This window comes from Sciurus vulgaris, assembly GCF_902686455.1.
Source record: "Sciurus vulgaris genome assembly, chromosome: 1".
Lineage (NCBI taxonomy): Eukaryota > Metazoa > Chordata > Mammalia > Rodentia > Sciuridae > Sciurus > Sciurus vulgaris.
In genome coordinates this window covers 185498338-185524481 of record NC_136461.1, presented here as the reverse complement: position 1 = coordinate 185524481, position 26144 = coordinate 185498338, and the positions used below count along the sequence as shown (strand labels likewise).

Genomic DNA, 26144 nt, shown 5'->3' with positions numbered 1-26144 from the left:
TAACTAGGCATATGATAAGTATTGTATAATGTACAATATAAAAATTTGGGTTGCTACAACAAATATATATTTATGTTTTCTTTCCCAACATTAACATAAATATTTCTAATTCCATAACATTTTCAAAATTTGATTTTTAAAATGACTTCCTAGAGTTGAGCATAGAGTTGTCTAACTTGTATTAGTTTCATTTTTTTCTTCTTTCATACATAATACATTAATAAGTATTTTTCAGTATTTTTATGTATAACTATTTGCTTAGTATTTTATCTAAGTAGATTAGTTATATCACTTGATATAATTGTTTAAAAACTTTGATTATTGTAAAATTGCTTTTAGAAATTTATACCAATTTAAGTACCGTTCTAGTATTCTGTGATTGTTTCCATCCTGATATATAGCTAGTATCAATTATATTCTTAAAAATTTGTGATTTTTAGATAAAATACTACTGTACTGCTGTATTTTTGTTAAATCTGCATTTTAATTGTATATAGTTAACAAGATAAATAATAAATAGATGTGATATTTTAGTAAAATCAAATTAGAAAGTTTTATTATACAGATTAAATTATATGAAACCATGTGGAATACTCAACAGCCTTTGATGTCCAACATGGCTATTTTCAGATTTCAGTTCTAGCTAAAAAAGGTTTATAGTGTTCTTTGAGTACCTGTTTGTTCACCTGCTAAATGAGGTAACAATGTCTGTCTCATGGGCTTACTGTGAAGGCTATAGGAGAGACTGTGTTTAAAATGTTTAGCACTGAACCTGGAATACACAAGGCACTCAGAGTGGTAACTATTATAGTGAAAAAATGCCCATTATTTAAGGGTCCAGTATTAGGGAATAGATGTTTCTAAAAAGGAAATAATCATTATAATAGAATATTTAATGACAAGGACAATGTTTGCAGTATATAATTAAATATAAAAAGGCTTAAAGCAATTCACAGTATGATCCTATTTTCATTATACCAACTTAGACACACATTTGTTTATGCAGAGAAAAAGAGATGTAAAGATAAAAATGATTATCTGTGGGTGGTAGAATTAGAGGGCATTTTTCTGTCCTTTCTATTCTTTTTTATTTTCATTTATTTATTTATTTGTTGAGGATTGGATGCAGGGGTTCTCTACCACTGAAAGACACCCTGGGCCTTCTTTAGTTTTTATGTTGAGGCTGGGACTCACTAAGTTACTCAGACTGACCTTGAGCCTGTGTCCTCAGTCCTCATGGGGATTCCAGGCATGTAACCCCATACTGTTTCAATTATTTATTTATTTATTGAATTGTACTTTCTGAATGTTGAACAATAACCTCATACAGCATTCAGCAGAAAATTAAAAACATTTGTAATAATAACAGGGCCACATTGAAAGGAGATACTGAAGAGAGGAGACTGATTCAGACAATGTTAAAACCCTAGTCATCAGATAAGAAGGTTACAGACTTCTGAACTGGAAAATAAGAAATCTGCCAGATATTTTGGAAGAAGGAAGGAAAATTTGTGAGATATTTTAGATAGTAGAGACAAAGGAGAGAGAAGAATCAAAATGATTTTATCTTAGAGAACTAAGGTGTGGTCATGTCCCTAACAAAAATAATGTAATGGGCACAAAAGAGTCTACTTGGAAACCACTGGTAACGTACATGGAATTGTCACACATGGAATGGAAGCCACAGGTAACATACATGGAAAAGTCTCTTGTGGAATGAGAGCCTGTGAGATTGCTCACACTGAGGAAATAGAAATGATCCAAGAAATGATCCAGACACTTTGATTTTTTGTTGTTTTTTGTTTGTTATCCATTATGTGTTTTTCGTGCTTTATCATTCAGTTTCTTACTTTTTTCATTATTTATTTACTCTTAATTCTCCTTCTTTCCTCCTTCCTCTGATTTTGAAATTTCATTTGCAGGTTGGTGGGCAATGCAGAGGGAAGGATTTTTACATCATATCTAAAGAAAGGGAGAAATAGAAGAATTAGAAGGACAATGATTTGGAATTGTGAGAGTGAGAGAGTGAAAAATTTGCCCTTGTCTTTTATTAAAAATTCAGAAAAAATGCAAAGCAAACCTGCAAATTCAATTTTGTCAGATTATTTTTTTTTTTGCACATAAAGGGTTTATTTTAAATGTGTTAGAGACAGAATAGAGTTATATCATGATTATAAAAAATATTTACAAAATTAACATTTATATTGTATATTCTCCTAAATGCAGAAAACAGGAAACTGTCTACACATTGTGTAAAATAAAATTAAAATTAAAAATGAATTTAAGCTCAAAAGATGAGGTCATTTACCTAGTTTTAAAATGTGAACACAAAGACCTCTGAACCACACATGTTCATTCAAACTGCACTAATAATGGAAAATACAGAGTGCAGCATTTCCAAGGAACCATAGTCATTTCAATCACAATTAGTCATAATTGTTACCATTTTGTCTTTGGAGAACTTTCATTTTTTAAGGCAATCAGTTTGAGAGTGTTTCTGGGCGCTACAATTTGTGATAATCATAACAGTCTTCAAATGGATCTACAAGTGTTCAGAGATTCAAGCCCAATGCGCTTCAGGATTTGGCCCATAAAACAAGAATAGAAGTGAAATCTGGTTTAGAAGTAACTGTGATTTTTTTAAAGAATGCACAGTTTCTTCAAAAGTTGCATGACATATACAAGTGGAAAATCACCTTCTGTTGGCAAAGTATTTTTGATTGACAAAATCATTTTCTTAATTATCAGGTTTTATGATGAGAATATGGGGACAATTGAAATTTAGGATAACCAATTGGTAAACATTAATAGTATGTATGATTGAAAATTCCTTTAGCTTAAGGATGAATGAACTGAGATTTTAATGTATGGAGAATTATGCAGATGTATTTTTAGAGTTTTATGATAGACCAAAATTTGAAAGAAAGGCCATGCATGTTAACACTAAGATTATATGTATCTCCCTAGCAAGATCTGCTTGAGTTGTGATTTCTTCAGTTCACATAGTAAATGAGCTGCCAAACTGGTTATTGAATATTGTATAAAACATTGATAAAATTCCTAGAATTTGTCTTTATGACATATAACTTGAAGTTTTAGTATGTATTATTGTCCTTAACAAGAAATGAATGAAATTATAAATAAGGGTTCTCTACAAGTAACTTTTGTACTTGATATGTAGTCATGACATTTGTTTCTTCAACATTTAACAGATGTATGTTTATAGACATTCTGATAAAATGATAAATATGTGCCTTTAGAGGAAAAATCAATCATTTCAAATGTAATTTTCCTTTACTATGTGTTCAATATCTCATGTAAAAACATAACAAGTAACTTAACTTTCTGTACTTGTAATTTTTGCTTAACCTATCAACAGCCCATATAATAGAGATTATGAAACAGGCATGCTTATAAATTCTGTTGTTTTTAACATATGTACATTCTTTAGGGTGTTTTATACCTCCCTATTTTTTCTCTTCATTCTTTTAGGATAAAATATGTATCATGTTTGATCTGTAAATATCTCACATATTAGAAAGCAATATTTTCCTTAAAATTCTTTATTGACCCTTCTTTCAAAAGGAGGAAAACAAAGGACATTTGTGAAAATTATTCCCTCTAGAGTATGGCACTTAGAGCTGAAGTAGTTGGCTTGATTTTACTCTAAATTATACCATCTTTGGAGTGACTCAAAATGTTACTAGAAGCACTTAGAAAAAGAAATGAACTGATGGTTATGGAGAAGGGCATGTGCTCTTTGTTTGATTGTATTTAATGCACATGAGCAGTTACTTGCCATGCAAAATTTTTTTTTAACTTGTACTTATTTCCAAGGAGAGAAGTATGATGCCTTTTATGCTATTTTAGAAAATGCGTTGCCAATTGATTATATTTGGTAACTGGTAAATGGCAAATGAGTGTTGACAATATTCAAATTTATATCAGTTTTAACTCAGAGACTTGATGACAACCTAAAATGATTCAATATGCTTTTAATACAGCAAATTATCCCACAATTCTGCCTTACATGGAAACTTTATTATTTTGCAGCTCAGTGTGGTGGTGCTATGTCAGATTTCAGTGGTGTGATCCTCAGTCCTGGATTTCCTGGAAACTACCCCAGCAGTTTAGATTGCACATGGACAATAAAGTTGCCCATAGGTTTTGGTATGCATATTATTAAATTATAAAAGATTTTTCAATGTTTGATAATTCATTCTTTAAAAAGTAACAATGTTTGAAAAAAATTTATAAAGTATTCACAAAACACAATTTAGCTTTGGGAATGCCTATAATTATATAAGTTAATGAATGAAATTTGAGTCATTGTTGCTTAAGTCAAATGCATTTCACTGGATACTTGGATAATTGAAAGTATATGGGTATTTTCTCTTTTTATTTTCTTGTTTGTTATTTTAGCAGGAAATTGTACATATTATGTACAACATGATATTTTGAAATATGTGTACACTATAGAATGGCTAAATTAACATGCATTACCTCACATGCTTATCATTTTATAGCACAAATATTTCAAATCTATTCTAAGCAAGTGGCAAAAATACATTTTTATTTATTAATTATAGTCGCCACATTGTATAATAGAACTCTTGAACTTATTTTTCCTGTCCAGTTGAAATTTTTTACATTTTGACTCAGTGTATACCAATGCTTACCTCACCCTTGGTAAACAACATGCTAATATCTGCTTCTATGAGTTCACCTCTTTCAGATTCCACATAAAAGTGAGCTCATATGGCATTTGTCTTTCTATTACTGGCTTATTTTACTTAACATATGTCCTCCAATTTCATTTATGTTGTCATAAGTGACATTAATTTCTTCATTTTTAAGGCTGAATCCATTATATGTATAATCTTTATCTATTATAATTTATGTATAATCTTTGTCCATTCACCTATTGCTAGACACATAGATTCCCTGTCTTGGTTATTGTGAATAATGCTGCAATCAGTGAACATGTTGTACAGATATCTCTTTGACATACTGATTTCAATTCTCTTGGATATATTCCAGTGGGGGAATTTGGGAATATATGGTAGATCTAAATGAATAGCTTGAGTTAGAGCTGTATAACAATAATACATTCAACATAAATTTCATGTATAATTGTTTGTGTAACTCTTCTTATTACCATGAGCAAATAGTATAAAGTTAAATTATTTTCTATGGAGTTATTGATAATCTATTGAGTTCATAGATTTTCTCTGTAAATAAATCAGATTTTGAAATTACAAAGTAGTACACATTTTATAATGTTAGATGTAAATGCACATTTAGATATAATACTTTCTAATTCTAATGGTATCATTTCCAGTATTGAATATATTGCATTTATATGGTGCCATTAATTAGAAATTTTTTCTTTCTATTACCAATATATTACCTTACAACTCTTTCGGATCCCATAAGCCTGTTAATGAATACCAAGAAATGCTAGATTGAGAGTAGATTTGTTCATTAAATCCCAGAAGACTAGAATGAGTGGGTACTCATTGAAGAAACATAGCAAAGCTAATTGTCCTGGGTAGACAGCAAGGCTCAGACCTTGAGAGCATGCCTCTACACCTAAAGAGAAGCATATCCAAGTATACTGATATAAGAGTCTGCGCGTGTGTGTGTGTGTGTATGTGTGTGTGTGTGTGAAATGTGGTTAAAAGTAAAGTAGCATTATATTTGTTTTTTCTTTTCTAGGTGTACACCTCCAGTTTGTAAATTTTTCCACAGAAACTATACATGATTATTTGGAAGTAAGAAGTGGATCCTCAGAAACTAGTACTGTTATTGGCAGGCTTAGTGGTCCGCAAATACCATCTTCCCTATTTAGCACAACCCATGAAACCAGCTTGTATTTTCACAGTGACTATTCACAAAACAAACAAGGGTTTCACATTATATATCAAGGTGAGAGGAATGAAGAAAAGTGAGAGCTAATTTAAGCTCTGTCTGCTATTTTAAATATTTAACCAAGTATAAGTACTTTTCTGTATTCTATCTTAGAAGGAAAAGGGACTTATACCAAGGCAAGTTTCAATAAGGAGGATTTTTTAAATAATGCAACTCTCAGGGAACTGTACAGGGAGAATGATGTCTTTCTGAGACCTTAGAAAATCCTAACCAGAAAAATGATTGAGTTCACCTTAAGTTAATACACAATTACACTTTAAGGAAGGCAAGACAATTAAATAAGGCAAACCGAATATCAAATATTTATCTTTGCTTTTATATCTAATTGAACATATTAAAAAGATAGAGATTTAATGCTGTACATTAAATTAATTTTTTACATTATGAAAGATTAAAATGACATTCCTTGATTTGCTCTATTGTCATAAAAATAAAAAATAAATACCGTGATAGTCATATTACACTAGACTTGTCTCATATAAATCTACTTCATGATGTTGAGCTGCAGGCTTGGACTGAGGCAGAGCTAGGCTAAAATGCTGATGGTCTCTATTAAATCTAATGTAGCGTCAGTCTTGAACCCCATTTCATAATGTAATTAGTTATTGTACTTTCCAAGTATGTCATGTGGAATTTTAGATTATAGAATGCATGTAAGGCATATACCATGATGCATATTATTAATAATTATGCAGTACATTTTAGCCATTTTGTAGGTATTATTTTTGATGTTAAAAGTAAATTCTGTTCAAATTAAATATTTAAAGTTATGGCGAGAGTCTATGCATATAGCTTTAACAACTATAATTAATCAAAATTTCATTGCACATCTGCCTAATTATTAAAGGACTTCATGAGCACGTGACACTTTTGAATGTAAGCTCCCTGAGACCAGGGATACTTGGTATTGTTCATTGATGTATCTGAAGTGCTTAGAACATAAGAACACTATGTCATTTCTGTAAAGTAGGAGTCATCTCTAGCCCTCTTAATACAGAATTAATACAAAGAAAAAGTAATCATTTAGAACATAATAGGGTAACTAAGATTTACTCTTTTCTTTGTTGCATGAAAGCTCAACTCATAGTTGGAATACCCTCTGGAAGTATAAACAGCCATATGCCAAGCTCTGCTGTTTATCTATTTTGGCTTCATGTTCTTTTTCCTACCTTCATTTTGTCTCTGCTACTCAAAATAATGTCATTCAAATGATATGAAACTAGAATTTGAGCGTTTTGTTTGTCAGTTAATTTAATCCTTGAAAATATTCATTATTGACATAATAAAAGTATAAAAGACAAAAACATTGCTGTACTGTTACTAACATTAACATATTTGACATAAACCATTATTTATTATAATTAGATAGAATTTGTGAATCACATCAAATTTTAAAACCATTTTAATGATATTTTAAATAAATTTATCATATATATTTATATATTAATCTATAATACTTATCAATTTATTTTTGGATTGATGTTGTGTTTAGACTTTAGAGAGCATTCTGAATTTTGAAGAAATGCATAGTGTACAATAAAGTGTTCTCTTCTACTGAAAAACTTGATTGCAAAAACAGTGATATTACTGGAAATATTAGGTTTGTTAAGTCCTATGTTGTATATAATATTAGTGTGAGAACTTTTGTTTTTAAAATTTAAAATTTATTTTCTATACTTCCTTTATTAAACTGAATAGAAATTAGAATATTGTATAATTTCTTGCAGCATCACACATTTGTCTGTGAGTCCCTTTCTATTAAAATGGCAATTTAAATAAAATTGAAAATTGAAAGGGCTTATTTAATAGAATAATATATTCCAAGTCCCCATATAAAGTGATAGACATAGGCCTTACACTGGAGTGAAAACTCCATGGGTTTGACATATTTTTGCATATGGAATATTACTTAAAGTGAGAGACAGACTAAGAATAAAAGCACCTAATATTTTAAAAGATTTTATTCATTCTAAAATCTCTGATTGTAAATATTGGGGTAAGTTATAGTTTAATAAACAATGGGATAACTTATCCAAGTTCAAATGTAAGTTTTTATTTGAGGAATATATAATTTTAATGATCTCCAATGAAATAATATCTGGTTATCAGCCACTTAAATTCTATTAATTAGATTATGAATTTCAACTTCTTAGTAATAAAGTTATAAATACTGATATGAGAATATAACATGTTCATAAGTTCAAATTAATTCAGCAGTGTTTATCAGGTACCTACTGTGTTAAAGGCAATGAGCAAGGTTTTAGTGTTAAACAAAACAAATAGCAACTCTTATCTCATACAGAATATAAAACAAGAGGAGTATGAACAAATAGTTATGTCTCAGTACCAAAGATCACAACAATAGAAATACAAAATTTAATTTCTACTGGAGGAAAAAATTTCCTGGTACTTTATTTTACTAAATGATGCTTCTGGAGAATCCAACAGAGGGATATTGAGGTCTATTTTTTTTTTTTAGAGAAAAAGAATACTAAAAAATTTAAGAAGGCTCAGTATTAGATTTATACATACATTTATTTTATTCTCTGTTCATGCAACATAACCAAGAAGCAAATTGCATTCTATTTAAGGGAATCAGAAGATTGTGACTCTAGGAGGAGTTTACATTTTCATTCAGGATTATAATTTAGGTAGATTACATAAATGGGTGGAGAAACTGATTCATTTTTATGAATTATACTAACATTTTAAATATGAAAATTGTAGATATTAGAAGAAATTCTTATTACTTTTATTAACAGCATTTGTCATAAATAATAATTACTATTTATAACTAACTACAAGCAGCATCACATATGTTTGTAAGTTGCAAATACTACCCATCTGTGGTCTCCAGAATACAGAAAAGGAAATGTCTTCATTCTTTTTTCTAGCCTATCAATTGCAAAGCTGTCCTGATCCACGCCCATTTCGAAATGGTTTCGTGATTGGCAATGATTTTACTGTGGGTCAAACCATTTCATTTGAATGCTTCCCAGGATACACACTAATTGGAAATTCAGCTCTCACATGCCTTCATGGAGTCAGTCGTAACTGGAATCATCCACTACCAAGGTGTGAAGGTATGTTTCTAAATTAAAGCTATCTTTTAGTTGATAATCATTTGTGTTTAGTAATTCTTGTGTTGACATTCTTCCTTGTCTTCTTCCAATAGCATGCTACATATGTAGTCTCCCTTTCAATTGAAGAATTATTCAAAGAAAAACCAAATCTAATGCTCCTTAATGAATAACTGGTTTTATCAGTATTGGCAGGGGTCTTAACCTTCCTCAGTGGGAATGAAAATAAATAACACTTTAGAACTTCTCTTTTGTGTGTATGGAGTTGTGCATGTGTATGTATTTAATAGTTATTAGTATAAGCCAATAACCCAGATACCACTACTAAATTTGAGTTCCTTTTCCCAGAAAAAAATGTTTTAAATGAAAAGGCCTTGAACTTCTTAGGCCTTATTACACATGATATAATATAAAAATATTAAAGTTTGCATTGATGTAAAATATTCAAAAAAGAGAAGATAATATAATTTATCAATTTTGTGATCATTAATGGTAACAAATATATAGCATACCTCGTACGGAAAAACAAAGTTGGACTATATTTTTTTTCCATTTTTGCCAACTTAATTTTATGTACTTTAAGGTAAAAACATAAAACAGACATATCTTATACTGCATAAGAAATACTATATATATTTACTGTTTTCTCCATTTTCTGTTTATTGTTATTATTTTTAACATTTTGTTTTATTTCTTTTTCCATAGCTCTTTGTGGTGGGAATATAACTGCAATGAATGGCACTATTTATTCTCCTGGGTATCCCGATGAATATCCAAACTTTCAAGATTGCTTCTGGCTTGTAAGAGTACCCCCTGGAAATGGAATCTACATCAATTTTACTGTCCTTCAAACAGAACCAATCTATGATTTCATTACTGTATGGTAAGCTAGAACCATTGTTATTGATTGATTCAACTACATTAAGAGCAAAACAAGGTAGGATGAAAATATATCACAATCCTCTGTTACAAATTGCCATCTGATATTCAAGTTGGTGTGAGTAACTGAAGGTGACAGTATGTGTTTTGCAAAATGAGAAAAACAAGAGAAATAGATTTTGACTTATTTACCCCATGAGTTAGCTAAACATTGTAGAACAAAAGCTTCATAGATTAAAGAGATTTAAAGTTATCATTATTAATGTGCTAAAACAGGCAATTAACAGAAAATGTATGAAGTTTCTCTGTTTACAAAAACTGGTAAAGTTCAAGAACCTATATTCAAATCACATTATTTAACATAGCTATGTAGTTGCCATGTTAACAATTTATTACAAAATAGTATAATTGCATTATATTATTATATTAAAACTTCATTTAAAAATGATGAAAATTTCTGAATTACTGAATATTCAATAAAACTACTGAGTTCTAAATCTAACAGTTTGTGACTCTTGAGATTGTTGCTAAAGAAACTAAAAGGGGGGCAATTATAAAACATTTAAGAAAATATGAGTTTTGGTCAAAAACTAAACACCATGTATTGATTGCAATGAATGTGGGTGTATTTCACTTAGGTAGAAGGGTGATTTGTTTTTATACTCTATATTCTAAAATGTTATCCTCATATAGTCATAAAATATGCTAATGTTTTGTTGCTTACCGGTTATTTTATCAGTTGCATCTTTATGATTAAAATGGTAATATAAGTACACAAAATACTTTCATTAAACTTGGTTCAAAACTCTCCAAAAATTAATCACAATCTCACTTTCTTCCCCATTCTCCTATTAGGGATGGACCTGACCAAAACTCACCTCAAATTGGACAGTTCAGTGGAAACACTGCCTTGGAATCAGTTTACAGCACTTCAAATCAAATCCTAATCAAATTCCACAGTGATTTCACAACGAGTGGCTTTTTTGTGCTCAGTTATCATGGTTGGTATTATCTAAGTGTTTGTATTTTGTTTGGTGCTTTTTAAATCATCCTGGGAAAAATGAATGTAATACATAATTAACTAGTGATTTAAAAGGTGTTAAAATTTGACATACTGATCATCATTGTCACTCAGCATTTCAAATATGTTAACTTGCAAAGGATGACCTCTTCTGTATATAGGAACATTAAAATATGAGCATGGATATAGGAAATAAATCAGTTTGTAATTACCCAGTGGAAAGTAATAATTTTTTTGCATGGAAACTAATAAAAGAGAACCAGCTGTTCATATTTTATTGCATATAATTTGGAGACATCAATAGATTTTTTTCTGTGAAAAATGTTTAATCTATTCAACCTGCTGTGAGTTTTTCTAAAATTAACATCCAAAATCTTTATGCTTTGGATCACATAACTTATTCATTTATACTCTTGTTTCAAAAGTGTATCTATTCTAGAATCTTAGAATTTTAACTGAGTATTCCAGATCATCAAGTTCATAGCTTTTTCTCCTGTGGAATAATTTATAGAGTCTCCATTTTATTTCTTTATATAGAATTGTTCTTGATCCGAGCTTCATAACATTAACTTTTTGAAAGGAAGTTTAGAGAGTTTTACAAGGGTGTTTCTTTATTTTCTTTTATCCCAAATTGATCATATTCTATTTTAAATACAGAAATGTTCATTTGCATGGTTTCGTCCTTTTATTATGACCACAAATGTCAGAGCCTACTGAAGCCTAATGGTTAAGCCAACATCTCTAGGATTTTACCCAAACCTTAAAATAACCTGGACATTTGGAGACATTATGAGGGTTCATGTTAAAAATTGATTAATACCTTAAATTCCTCTGACTATAATAAAATAATTTTCCTAAAGCACCGATTTCATGCTGACTCACATTTTCTAGAATGTATGTTGTTTACATTAAGTTAAACAAGTTACCTTATTATTCACTCAATCTTACTTACCAGTTCTCACTCCAGAGTGAACTCTCCTAAATAAAATATTAGCCCAGTCATTTAGTATTTTTCCATAGATAAACCAAGGAGACAATTCATTATATAACACCTAATTTAAGTGATGGAATATAACCCAACTTAGATTATTTTCTCACTCAGTTTTCTTTAAATTCTATTTATTCATTAGTACCTTTTGTTATGCCCTGTCATGTAAGCCAAAAGTGATTTTTTCAACAGATTATGTGTTTATTTTATAAATTTGAAAGTTCAAGCTTTTCACATATTTTTCTAAGATCACATTTATCTTTTAGGTTTTACTTTATTTTTAGTATCCTTGAAAAGAGAAAAAAGGTGGTTTTCCCCTCTCTAATCTGACTTCCAATATAAGATCCAGCCAGTCGTCTGTCTTTTATAAAACGTTACCTTCATAAAGCCTTTCATGATCAAAAATAACATTCATAAAAAGTTTTGTCCCCAGTACTGCAAAGGGAAAAGAAAATAAATAAAACTTGGCAAAACAAAAGTTCTGTGTAATGAAAAAAAAAAGGAAAAGATGTGAATGTTGAGTTACCTCACATCAAATATCATATTTTTTTCATTTGAAGAAATGTTTTTGTCTTCCTCTTTATTGCCATGATTGCTATTTCTTAAAGTAAGAATTTCTCTTGTTATCTTTAGAATCAAGATGGGACTGACATAATAAATAACAATATTCAATTCTAATCAATGACCCCCTGAAAGCAAATTATACAAAATGCATTTTAATGGCATTGGTTCAGACAGTGAATTTATATAATATTCACTATAACAGTGATAGCCACCATGTACGGAAAATTTAATATGCTGGGAACTCTGCTAGGTGCTTTCCATATATTATTGCTAATTTTTGTAAGAAATTCATAGGCAAGTACTATTGTCCGCATTTTACTAATGAAAGATCTGAATGAAAAATTAAGCAACCTGCATAAAGTCAGAGAACTAATAAAAGAAAGACTGGCTAGAATAGAAATATCAAAGAAATAGAAATAGGTCTGCCCATTTCTAAAACTTTTCTTTTTGAAAAATGAAAACAACAATACGACAACTGCTTAAATTTATTGAGTTCTTACCACGTAACAGGCTATGTCCTAAGCTGGCATTATCTCACAAATAGAATATATTTGATGTTATATAAACTTAATTTTTCATAAAAATTTTAGCTAAAGTGATTTTCCTTTTTAGCAAGATGATGTGTCACCTCATTTCCAGAACATACCATTTCCAATTATAACTTGCAACTTCAGATTTCTTGATATTTCTCTTGTGCAAGATCTATAAGCTAACAATAGTTACATCATTATGTTTACCACAACTTAGTGGTCTTTATAGTTTCCAAAATATAATTTGGTCTCTGTGCCAAGAAAATATGAGTTTTATTGGAGTCAATTTATATCAACCAATATAGGGAGACTACAGTCTTATTGGAATATATGGTTATTAATTAGAAAGAATGCATAATTTTAAGAGGTACAAGTCCATTTCCCAGAGTCCCTTTTTCTTAATTATTGGAGAATTAAGGAAACTCAATTTATCCACCAAAGATTTTCTTAGACAATTTCTTCAGTGATTCCCTATGATCTGAAGTTTTGCTTTCTGCAGTTTTAGTTACCTACAGTCAACTGTGACCAGAAGATATCAAAATGCAAAATTCCCAAAATAAGTAATTCACAAGTTTTAAAAAATTTTATTTATTTTTTTCTTCTCATATTTTATTGGTACATGATAATTACATATAATGATGGTATTTGTTGTCACATATGCATATATGCACACAATATAACAATATAATATGGCCAATACTACCCTCCAGCGTTTCCCCCTTTTTCCCCATCCCCCACCCTCTGTTCCCTTTCCTCTACTGATCTCTGTTTTCTTCTTTAGGTTTTACATAGAGAAAAAACATAGTACCCTTGCCCTGAGTTCTGCTTATTTTGCTTAACATAACGGTCTGAAGTTCCATCCATTTTCCTGCAATGTCATAAATTTATTTTTCTTTAATAATTCATTGTGTACATATACCTCACTTTCTTTATCTATTTATCCATTGTTGGACACCTAGACTAATTCCATAGTTTGGTTATTGTGAATTTTGCTGCTATAAACACGGGAACACATGTCTCACTATAATAGGAGGACTTTAATTCTTTAGCATAAATACCAAGGAGTGGAAGAGCTTTGGTCATATGGTGGCTCCATGCCTAGTCATTTGAGGAACCTCCATACTGATTTACATATTGGTTATTTAATTTACAATTCCACCAACAGTGCAAAGTGTTCCTCTTTCTCCATCTCTCTATATTTTTTATTATATGTCTTCTTGATGACTGCCATTTTGATTGGTAACTAAATGATAACATGATAAAATCTCAGTGTAGTTTTCTAATTGGTTATTTTTAGTTATACAACATTGAGATTCATTTTAATTATAAACGTGTGGAATATAATTTGTTCTAATTCAGTCCCCAGAACTTCCCATTTCCCTACCCTCCTCCCTCCCCTGTTCCCTTTCCTCTACTCTACTGATCTTTCTATTTACTTATAGTTTTTATTTGCATTTCCTTAATTGCTAATGATGATGAACATTTTTTATATACTTGTTGGTCATTTGTATTTCTTATTTTGAGAAATGTCTGTTTATTTCATTGACCCATTTATTAATTGGGTTATTTATTTTTTTGGTGTTAAGGTTTTGATTTCTTTATATATTCTAGATATTGTCTGTCAGAAGAGTAACTAGCTAATATTTTCTTCCATTATATAGGTTTTTCTCTTCACATTACTAATTGTTTGCTGTGCTGTGTAGAAGTTTTTTAATTTGATGCCATTCTGTTTAACTCTTGGAATTATTTCCTAAGCTTTATAAGTCCTATTGAAAAAGTTGTTGTCTGTGTCTATTTACTGGAATGTTGACTCTCCATTTTCTTCTAGGAGTTTCATAGTTTCTGTTCTAATTCTTAAGTCTTTTTAATCCATCTTGAGTTGAGTTTTGTGCACAGTGAGAAATAAAGATTCTAGTTTCATTCTTCTACATATGGATAACCAGCTTTCCCAGCACCATTTTGTAAAAAGACTGTCTTTTCTCCAATGTTTGTTTTTAGCATCTTTGTCAAGGATCTAATGACTATAGACGTTTAGGTTTGTCTATGTGTGTTCTATTCTGTACCATTGATTTATGCAGGTTTATGGCAGTACCGTGCAGTTTTTGTTACTGTAACTCTACAATATTATTTGAAATCAGGTATTATGATGTCTCCAGAATTCATTTTTTTTTTAGCTTAGAATTGCTTTAGCTATTGTGGTCTTTTATTCTTCCAAATGAATTTTAGGACTGTTTTCTATAGTTTGGTAAAGAATGTCATTTGATGAGGATTGCAATGAATCTGTATATTGCTTTTGGTAGTATGACCATTTTAAGCAATATTAATTCTGCCTATCCATGAACATGGGAGGTCTTTCCATCTTCTGAGGTCTTCTTCAATTTCTTTCTTCAGTTTTTTACAGTTTTCTTATATAGGTCTTTCACTTCGTTGGTTAGATTTAGTCCTAGTGTTTTATTGTTTTATTTTGTTGAGGTTATTGTGAATAGAATTGTTTTCCTGCTTTATTTTTCAGCAAATTGGTTCACAGGAAAACAATTGATTTTGTATGCTGATTATGTTACCTCCACTTTATTGAATTTATTAGCTCTAGCCAATTTTCATTGGAGTTTTTTGGGTCTCCTAGATGTAGGAAAAGTTTTACATAACTTTTACTACAATGTAAATTTATAATTGTTCTATTTTATTTTACTTAATCTTGGTAATGTCTTACAGTGCCTAGTTTGCAAAAAGAACTTTATCATAGGTATATTCTTGTAGGAAAAACATATATTTATAGGGCTCAGTATTATACATGGTTTCAGTCATCCACTAAGGGGATGTTAGGTTGTACCTCCCATTGATAAGCAGGGGAACCACCATAATATGATTTAGTGATTTGTTTCATTCATTGTTCTCTATTATTAGCACATCTCATATTAAAAATGTCATGATGACTCACTATTTTAAAAAAGCTGTTATGAGGAAAAGATAATATCATTTATTATTATTTAAATAATTATATGACTAAAAGAGTAAAAGTCATATCAAAATTGCTCACATTTTGCTTATTCACATACCCATTGATAAGGCATGCTGTTTTATTTTTTTCAATACCTTACCCTCTGTATCTTTCAGCCAGAGAATCAAGAGCACAGCTTTTGTTAAAGTTGCCATTTTAAGGAGTAAGGTAAACACCATGAGGGAACCTGAGGCATCTTAGTAAAAAGGTTTGGGAGCTAATATAATAGGATGTGAACTGTGGGAGGTGGTTTTGGGCAAATGTTCAAAAGAGTATACCTTTTCTTCTGTCAGAATTAGACAGTCTTAATGATTTTTTTTCTATAAGGTGGAAGGAAGGGAATACAATTATATAATGGGTATGGGAGCAATATTCACTCATATTAGTTGAAATGGAAGGATCCTGGTCATTTTTATGGTCTGAATAGTATTCTAGTTTTTAAATTATGATTACAGAAATATGTCTTTTTTTTTACTTATTCCAATTCAAAGACTTACCTTGTCTGATTTTAGTGGAATTGTTTATTGTCAATAAAAGATCATGGTTGATCAGTCAGAGCCAAGTCAACTCCAAGCTGACAGGAGATATAGTTACTTTTTTTCTCTTTAATTCTGAAAATGCACAGTGAAGTTATAATTAAGGATAACTCTAACATATCACTTTGTAGCAAAAGTCAAGCAAGCTATGGTAATGACCAGGGAAAGGAAAATAGAGATGGACTAAGAACAAATAGCACCTATTAATTGTCCTCTGTTGTCTACTAATGTGTAGGTTAACTCAACCATGTAGAGAAGAGGCCTGTCCCCATTACTTTTCAGATTCTAAAAGATTCTGTACTAAAAGAGGATCCCTTCAATTAGTTATCTGTATATGGAGAAGCCAGTTCATGCAATAGATATTGGAATTTTCCTATGATAATTCTGAAGTTTATTAAAAGCTTTGCTTTTCAATAGCTTCCATAATTCCTTCTCTAGGGAAATACAAAAAGTGACTTCTTACTGGTTAATTTCTCATAGTAGACATTTTTCTTCATCTTACTTTTAAGTCCAAGGGTCATTACTCTTGATTTGTAATATTGTAATTACACAGGCAGAATGCAAACTGATTATAAATATTAATGATGCAAAAGTGATATTTGTAAATAATTTAAGTGCTACTAAAACATACCTGTGGTCATGTTAACAAACTAGTCAATTTTCTCCAAAATTGAAAAAAATCATTTATAATTTTTTGCTTTTCCTTAAAAGTTGGGTAGAATTTATTAAAACAGTTGAAACTCTGCTTTCAAGTGAAACTGCTTTAATTAATTTTAGATAACTTTTGAAATACTGCTGCAGAATTACATAATTGAACATCTAATTGTCAATGTTTTTCTTCCCCAAATCATGATATTATCATACTTGAATCAATCTGGGTCACTACTGAAGTACACTTATATAGGACTCAAAGTTTATAAGGGAATGTAAACTGTTATTTCTGTCTTCTGTGAGAAATATCATGTCCTTACTTGGCAGAAAGGTTATGTGCTTGTTCCTTTTTTGGGTTCGAGAAGGAATGGCAATTTGCCAGTGTTCTGTTTTGTCTTTTTTTTTTTTTTTTTTTTAAAGCAGCTTTTAATAGCTCAGTTGAATAGAAATAGATGAATGCAGCATTCTTTTCTGGAATTGGGTTGGATGTTTCATTGCAAAGAAAATAGGAAATTAAAAATAACCAAAAATATTATCAGAATCTAATCCTAAAGTAATTTCAGGAATTTTGTTGTACTGGGAACAAGATATCTATGAACATTTGAGCAAACAGGGCACATATTCAAAAAAATAACCATCCTCAAAAGATATTGATGTGTAGAATACAATGTCCTCATGTTGTTGTTAAAGAGTAAATAGTGTTTTAAAACTGAATGACATGTCAAATGAAATGATTCATATATATAGAACACAGATATAGATCAAATGTGTATTTTAAAATTATCAGTATATTTTATATAGCTTATATAGCTAAGGTAACTTCCATATCAAGCAGTCAATAGTTCTAATCCATACAGCATTGGGTATGTTTGTACCAGACCTTTTTATATTCTTCCAAAGTAGCCAAAGCATTTATTTTATATAGGATGAGACATTGTCCTAATTAGTTATTAATTTGTATTTCTTGAACATGATATCTAGAGCACTATCCTAGTAATTTTAATATCATACAACATACATTGTTAAGTGTTATTATAAAATACGTTGCTAAGCAGCTTATGGATTTTATACTACAGTATAGGGTTCATCAGTGTAAAACAATGATCTTGGTAATTTTAAAGCATACCTAATTTAGACAAGGAACCAAAACAAATAGTGTGATGTGTTCTGGAAACTCACGTGGGTGTTTTTGGATAGTATTATGTTTGTGAGGAAGGTCACATCACAATGAAGTTATATGTGTAGGGGCACAAGCATCCTCACAGCAGTAATGTTGCTCTTAATATCTGCCAAACAGGGAAGGTACTATCCCTTTGAAATGATGTGTATCTGACCCTATTCTAAGAACCATTCTGAAATGTAGTGTTGCTTCTTGCAGCATGAGTATATTTACACATATCTCAACATGGTATTTTAGTGATTATTGAGACAATCATGTAAAGTGCCTTAGAGTATTCTTTGCACACAGTGGATTCCACATAACACTGCCTTGGTTTTTTTCAGCAATTCATTGGTATGTAGGAAGGTTATATCAGAAAGACACAGTACATAAGCAATACACAGTAGACAAATTTGATAATACAGGTATGTTAGTTTCCTAGTGCTACTGGAACAAAAAATCACAAACTGGGTGATCTAAACCAACAGAAATGCATTCTTTCACAATTCTGAAGGTTAGATATCTGAAATCAGTATGTGGCAGTTCCATCCTCCCTGAAGGATGCTTCCTTACCTCCTCCCAGCTTCTGATGATAGGCAGCAACTTTTGGCATTCCTTAGCTTATAGAAGAGGCACTACAATCTCTGAACTGTCATCACATAATCACTTTCCCCATGTATCTGTCTCTGTGTTTCTTCTTTTTAAAATAAGAATACCAGTCATATTGGATTAAGAATCCACCCTAATTCAATATGAATTCAATTTATCTAATTATCTGCAATAAAACCCTATTTCTCTAATGACGACCCTTCTGCATAGAGTACTTATCTGCAAATTAACATCCCTGCACAGAAAGTTCTTTTATAAACACGTTGAAGTACTGGAAGAAGACATTTTGAGTGACAGATAACAATTTACAGAAGGAAATCAAAGCAGATTTTCCTTGATTCATCACTCATTGTCTATATTCTGAAGAAAATTCCTCTTCTCTCTGTTCTTATTATCCTGGAAGTTTATTAGTCAATTAACCTTTTATAAATGGTCTTTTGTTAGGTGATGATGAATCAATTGCTTGTTCTATTGCTCAGGTTTTTGTTTCAGTTTCTTCCCTTATCTGAAACACTCATATGTCCTTTAGAACTGGAAAAATCCAATTCTTCCATTTGTTTTGTTTTCTTCTGTAGGAGTTGTCCTTAACTGTTCTAGCTGATGCACCTCAATACTCCTACTAATACCCTTGCAAGAAGAGTAATATCAAAGATATGAACTTTGAAGTTAGAGGACATAGAAATGAGTCTGATTAGTCCCTGTACTAATTATGTGATCCTGTATGAGTTACCGTGTCCTTTAGGTCTCATTCTCTTTATCTGCACATTGAGGTACACGAAGAACTTCTAAGTTCAAGCAGTGAATTTTAACATATAAAACATTTGCATTTACCATCCGATGTTGTAATAGAGCAAAACATGTTTCTTTAATTAATAGGTTCTTGGTACATTCTTAATAGACTCCTAGAGAAAACAAGGCTTTAATCAAGCAAACAATTATATTATTGATTTCAGTTATCATTTAGGGCTAACAGGCATGATGTTTATATCCATAGAAACTCTTTGTGGCCTTTAAATTATGCCAAACACCAATCTAATTGAATTGGATAATCAATGATGATCAATTCAAGTGATAAAAATAATTAGAAACAAATATCCTATAAATATTCTAATATACCATGATGAATAAGGTTTTGGAGTCAGGCTACTGAGGGTCAAAACCTAGCTTTGCCACACTATAGGTGTATGATTTGGGGCAAATTCTTACCTCTCTTTTTATAATTTTTTATCAAGTGAAGAAAATTGTAGAAATAGTCATGTAAGTTAAATAAAATAAATTTTTATGAGGATCAATTGGGTTAATATGAGTGAGGTATTTAAAATGTTATTTGAAATAAAGTGAGCAATGGGTGCTTTTTTCCAATTGTTACTGAATTCCAGACATTTGGTTAAGTGAAGAGCATTCTGTAAGGAAACTTAGAGAAGATAGGTATTCAGCATGAGTAATATTTCCAAATTGTGAATGCCAAGAAGGAATAAAACAAAATGTTATGAGCCACGTAACAAGAAGAACTGAGTGAGGGTAAGAAGTAAGAAGTAAAAAGCAAGCTATACTTGAGAAAAATAAAATGGGTGTTTTCTCTCAGTGCTGTAACGTATTTTCTAAAAATAAAGAAATATAGTGAAAACTTGGTAAATTCTGTCACTTTTTTATTCTTATAAAAAAGCTTACATAATTTCCTTTTTCGTATATGTGAGAATATGTAGCTATGCAGAAAAAGAATAAACACATTATCTATTTTTATAGCCTATCAACTAAGAGTGTGCCAACCTCCACCACCCGTACCCAATGCTGAAATTTTGACAGAAGATGATGAATTTGAAATAGGTAAAGATTTTTAAATTAATTTCAGAGAAAATGTTGTGTTAGCAGAGTTATTTGTTTAAACAAAAAGAATAGTAGTAGCCTGGTTTTAGACCCTCTTCCTTGGGATAGAGAGGAATGGTTCATAACTCATAAGAAGAGAGAATGATAAAAAGAGGAAATACTGGACAAGATGTAAAAATCCTGCTTTTCCAGCATGTACATTAATAAACAGTGTTGGAATTGTGGCTGTACAATCAATTGTGTTTTGGTGTTTCTTCCCAAGTTATTATATTGCTGCCTTCTGACATGGCAGTCACTTCTGTGAGCTCAGGCCTAAGCCTAACTTCATAGAATTAATATCTATTATCTAGTAGAAATTTTGATACTGAATGAAAATGACTAAAAGAAAATTTATACTCTGCTTTTAAAATCAAAATATCTATTCTTTTTTTTCTATTGCCTTTGTGCTTACCTGAACTTCTGATCCTCTCTCTTTTTTTCAATAGGTGATATTATTAGGTACCAGTGCCTTCCAGGATTTACATTGGTTGGAAATGCAATTCTGACATGCAGATTAGGAGAGCGACTACAGATGGATGGGGCACCTCCAGTTTGTCAAGGTAATAATTTTTACAGTTAATTATTTCTTAAATATTGTTATTTGTTCATTAGGGATAAAATTCAATTTCATGTTAATATTACATATTTAACTGGTGATACTATTATGAATTATGCAACTCATATATATTTGTATTCCATTATTTCTCAGATTTAGCTTTAAATCACTTTTATTCTTTCAATTGTTTTAAAGGTAAAATTTTTCAAATTTTGCCCAAAGTCAGTTCAACTTATTTATTTTTGCCATAAGGGATGGAAATGAAGGTAAAGAGCATGGGAAATCACTTCAAATAAAGCTTCTGAGGTTGATTGCTTTTGTTTGGAAAAAAATTTTATTGTAACCACTAGATTCATTAAACTTTATTGAGCTGAGGAAAAAAAACATCCACAAGTTTTAAGTGACCCTTGCTATAAAGCCACCACAGCATAAGGGATATGGCAGTCCTCCTGGTAATAGCAATACTGTGTTTAGGAATAAACCAGGAGAATAGAGAATCATAAACTTGGAACTGTTTGTGGGTCAGGAAAAGCTTAGCAGAGGCATTGTTTCCTAAGTTCTAAATCACCAGTGAAATTTATTCTCATGAAACACACCTAGGAAAAGGATGATCTAAATTTCTAACATATACACAAAGATATAGGTGAGGCAGCAGGATGTGGATGGATTTCAAGGAATTCATTCTGTTACAAGGCCAAGTAGATGATGGACTTTGAATGGTGTATAGAATCATGATCTTCTGGAATCATTTATTGATGATTTGTGTAGCCCAGGGAGTACCTAACATAAACTAATAATAAATTTTGGCTAATTTTAATAATACCAAATAATATTGGTGTAGTCTACTCCGGATTTTCTTGAATTATTTCCTTCATTAGAATTCATTAGAGTTCTGAGTGTATGGAAATCTTTACTGTGCAGTATTTTAACGGAATAACCCTAGAAAAACTATTCCACTTATTGCTCTAAACAAGCTATAAATAGGATATAGAATTTGATTTTCCACTAATAGGAATCCTTATAAGAAAATAAAGGATTTTATTTAGAGGAGGGAAAGTTTAATTTTAGTTCATGATTTCAGAGATTCAGTCCATGGTGGTCTGGGTCCATTGCTCTGGTCTATGGTGAGGCAGGACATGATGACAGAAAAGCATGGCCGAACAGTGTTACTCTGTATATGGCTGGCCAGGAAGCAGAGAGAGGAGATAGAGCATTTTTGGAGGAGGTTTTTAAAGTAGCAAAAAGAAAGATGGAGTTGAGGGGTATAAACTAGATTCAATGGTAGAATTTCTTGTGATCTTAATGATAAAAGAACTCTCGAAGTTGGTTTGGTATTCTGAGTTCTGTCACTTATGTTGTGGACATGTGGATGACATTCATTCAACTTTCTCCTTCATGCAAGACTACTTTCTGGACATTTATGATTATAATTCATATTGAGATATTTAGATATGCAAATGCAGATGATTAGTTTTCTGCCTTTTAAGTAACAATATGTGGAAATGACTTGGGCAGACACAGGGGCATGAACCAAGTACATAACAGGACTTCTTTCTTGACCCCAATAAATTACCATGTGAATACTAAGAAGGAAAAATCCTTCAGTTTTTATGTCTGGATGCCAATTTGATAGTCTTTAATAATTTTAAATAAGCAAAAATAATATAGATAACCTAGCTATTTTGCAACTCCTCATCTCTCTGATCTTTCAATATCTTATTTCCAAAGTAAGAATTTCCTGCAGGTTAGTAGTTACTCCTCTTATTATTCTGTCCACTGTGGTAAATAATAAAAAGGACAATTAAGTTTATGTGTCTTAATAACACTTCAGATACTAATTGAAAGTTATTAAGTCATTCCTTAGGATGAGTCTATGCAATTTATCTATTAATTAATTGACCAGGTATTTAATTTTAAAAAATGACAACATTTTTGTTTAATTAATTCACGTGTTTTCTAAAAGTCATTTGTTTGAAATCTGCTAGAAAATTCTACATTGTTTTTAAATAATTTTAAATTATTTTACTTTTTTCACTTTTCCTGAAAGGTAAAAGTTTTTATTTTTGTTTTTCGACTCTGAATCCTCTTTAATTTCTTCTATTCCACCTAACATATGGAAAACAAATCTAAATATGATACCCTTCAAAGAGTTTGGAATAAATGAAGACTAATAATTATGTTTGCAGACAAAAAATACTGGATCCAGCTGGATCTGTGCAACTTTGGGCAATACAAATTTTCTAAGCTTTAGTTTTACTCTTTGTACCATGGGAATGAAAATTGTAAATAACTTTTAAAAGTTATGACAGGTGATGTAATGCATAAAGAGTGCTTAACCTATAGTTACAAGCAATAAATATTTACTCTTTTACTTGGTGGCCATCAGGCTATTTACTATCTGATGGACAAGGTGTGCATGGTAAATTTGTGTATTTATACAGAATATATTGAATCAGGCTACCTATTGCAATATGTCACAGTTATGTAGTCACTTAAGATCTTGGTTTTTAACTCAAACATTCCATTTTATTTCCAAACTTAAGTCTATCTTTTACACATGTTTCATTTTGTGAAAATCAAAATTTGGGTTCTCATTTTAGGCTTGACAATGATCAGATGTCATTATTCAATTATTGTTTTAAAAGTCTCAATATCTCGAAAGCTCAAGAAGTTTAGGTTGAAGAAAAATAAACTGAAGTAAAAGCAAAAAGCAAACAAACGACTGTGCTTATTCTATAGACAGTTTTCAACAATTTGAAAATTAGTTCTGGCCAATTTTCTCTTCAAGACTTTCAAGTTATTTTTCTTGTCAAGCTATTAACATGATTAAACAGTAATCAAATGTTTCCATAATTCACTATTTTGCAAGTATTTTTCATCCCTCTACTTCTTGGAATCTTTATAACTCAAAAAGTGTTAAGTTGTCCTTACTCTCTGAAAACTCTGAATGTATAAATTCAATTTATTCCTTCACTTTATCTATAGTTCACAACTACAATTAGGTTTTTCCAAGTTGAACTCATCTGAACAACATTGAAAAACAGTATTCTTAAGATGATATTCTAATAACTTGAAGATGCTATAAAATCTAACACCAGGAAATGGAAGTTTATGTATACTAATTGAATGAAGAATTGGCATGGGATATTTTTTCAATTCATCGAATTCTCTAAAGTTATTCAGTTCACCTATTTCTTCAGTTGCTTCAGTGTTCTTAGTAAGAACACTCAAAATGCAACCCAGGTTAAGTTTAGAAACCTTTAGCATTATTATTCATAGGACATTTTGCTAAAGTCACTTCCTTTGTTCTTAGAAAATACAAGTTCTTCCTTAAATTGAACTAAATCCTGTTTGGTATGTATAGGTTTATTTCTACAAAAAAATTTGCAGAATAATATGGGCAATACTGAGCAATTACATGACATACAACCTCAAATTATTTTTAAAAAGGATAAAGTGATATTTTGATTAATAAAACCTTGTATCTTTATTTTACTCTCATTCCAAATCCAAATTTATATAGATTCTTTTGTTGTTTGGTCTAACATGCAAATGCTGTTGATGTCAACTGGTAAAGTTTACTGTACTTGGGAAGCTGTTAGAACATAATTATGCTGTTTAAATAGCAAAAAATTTTTATGTTTCTATATTTATTTGTTCATTCATTCTTGAGTGGTCTGACAGAAGGGATATGAATGAAGAAGATCTTGTGCTTTAGCCTATGATTAAAGCCTGGCGATAGCAAAAAGAACTGAAAGGTAACTGGTTACTCAAAGTAGCATTAAATTTAAGTCTCCTGGCTTAAGCATTTCCCTGAGATCAGAAACGGCTTTGCCTGAAATGAACACTCAGAGAGAAGTCTCCTGTTTGACTCTACACATCCAAATGAGGTGAAAGTATAAGAAGAAGAGTAAAAAAGTAAAGAAGAGTTAAAAAGGAGAGAGTAAAAGTGTAAGGAAAATGAAGGATGAGATAAAGCATAGATAAGAGAGGCATAGGTGGGAGAACATAAGAACATGAGGAAAAGTTGAGAAACAATGTGAAGAAATAGAAGGAAATAAATGTTGTATCTCTTAGTTATCTATTAATTTATTTTCCATGAAAGTAGTGTATCTTCTGTGTAATAAAAAAAAAAAAAAAAGAAATCAATTGTATCATGTTTAGGTCATTCTTCCATAATTTAAATTATAAGTTTAATATATTTTCTTGCACTTAATTTAAGGTATTATCTATTTATAATTACTGCACACAAAAACAGAATACTCAGTATTCAATGCAGTATTCACTTATGTTCAAAAAGGCTTACATTATTTAAATGACATTTTCCTTTGACAGTGCTTTGCCCTGCCAATGAATTACGACTAGATTCTACAGGAGTCATATTGAGCCCTGGATACCCTGACAGTTACCCAAACCTTCAAATGTGTGCATGGAGCATTTCAGTGGAAAAAGGATATAATATCAGCATGTTTGTAGAATTCTTCCAGACAGAAAAGGAATTTGATGTTCTTCAGGTGTATGATGGTAACCATGGGTTATATTTACTGTGCATTCATAAATTTAGTCCAGATGGTCTAATTTTACATTCAGATCTTTAGAATGGAAACTGCCTATGTGACTTTTACCTTATAAATATTTTTGGAAATATCAACATTAAAATAACTGTATAGCATATAAAAAGTGTAGTCAAGTCAAATATTATTTTACATATTCTAGTTGCTTTACCTATAGAATTAAAATGCTTAAAATAAAACATTTTGTGTTGTTTTTAATTAT

General features: G+C 30.7%; 1 protein-coding gene across 2 annotated transcripts in view; it reads left to right on the top strand.

Moving 5' to 3' along the window:
- The window catches only part of CSMD3 (CUB and Sushi multiple domains 3), a 1211679-nt gene that overhangs the window by 1107606 nt on the left and 77929 nt on the right, over nucleotides 1-26144 (top strand). For both annotated transcript variants that reach the window (XM_079134049.1, XM_079134050.1), the window contains 8 exons: nucleotides 4054-4170; nucleotides 5719-5928; nucleotides 8826-9014; nucleotides 9717-9894; nucleotides 10746-10891; nucleotides 20693-20773; nucleotides 21259-21372; nucleotides 25704-25892. In XM_079134049.1, coding sequence (XP_078990175.1) covers nucleotides 4054-4170; nucleotides 5719-5928; nucleotides 8826-9014; nucleotides 9717-9894; nucleotides 10746-10891; nucleotides 20693-20773; nucleotides 21259-21372; nucleotides 25704-25892 — 1224 coding nt within the window. The remainder of the gene's footprint in view (nucleotides 1-4053; nucleotides 4171-5718; nucleotides 5929-8825; nucleotides 9015-9716; nucleotides 9895-10745; nucleotides 10892-20692; nucleotides 20774-21258; nucleotides 21373-25703; nucleotides 25893-26144) is intronic.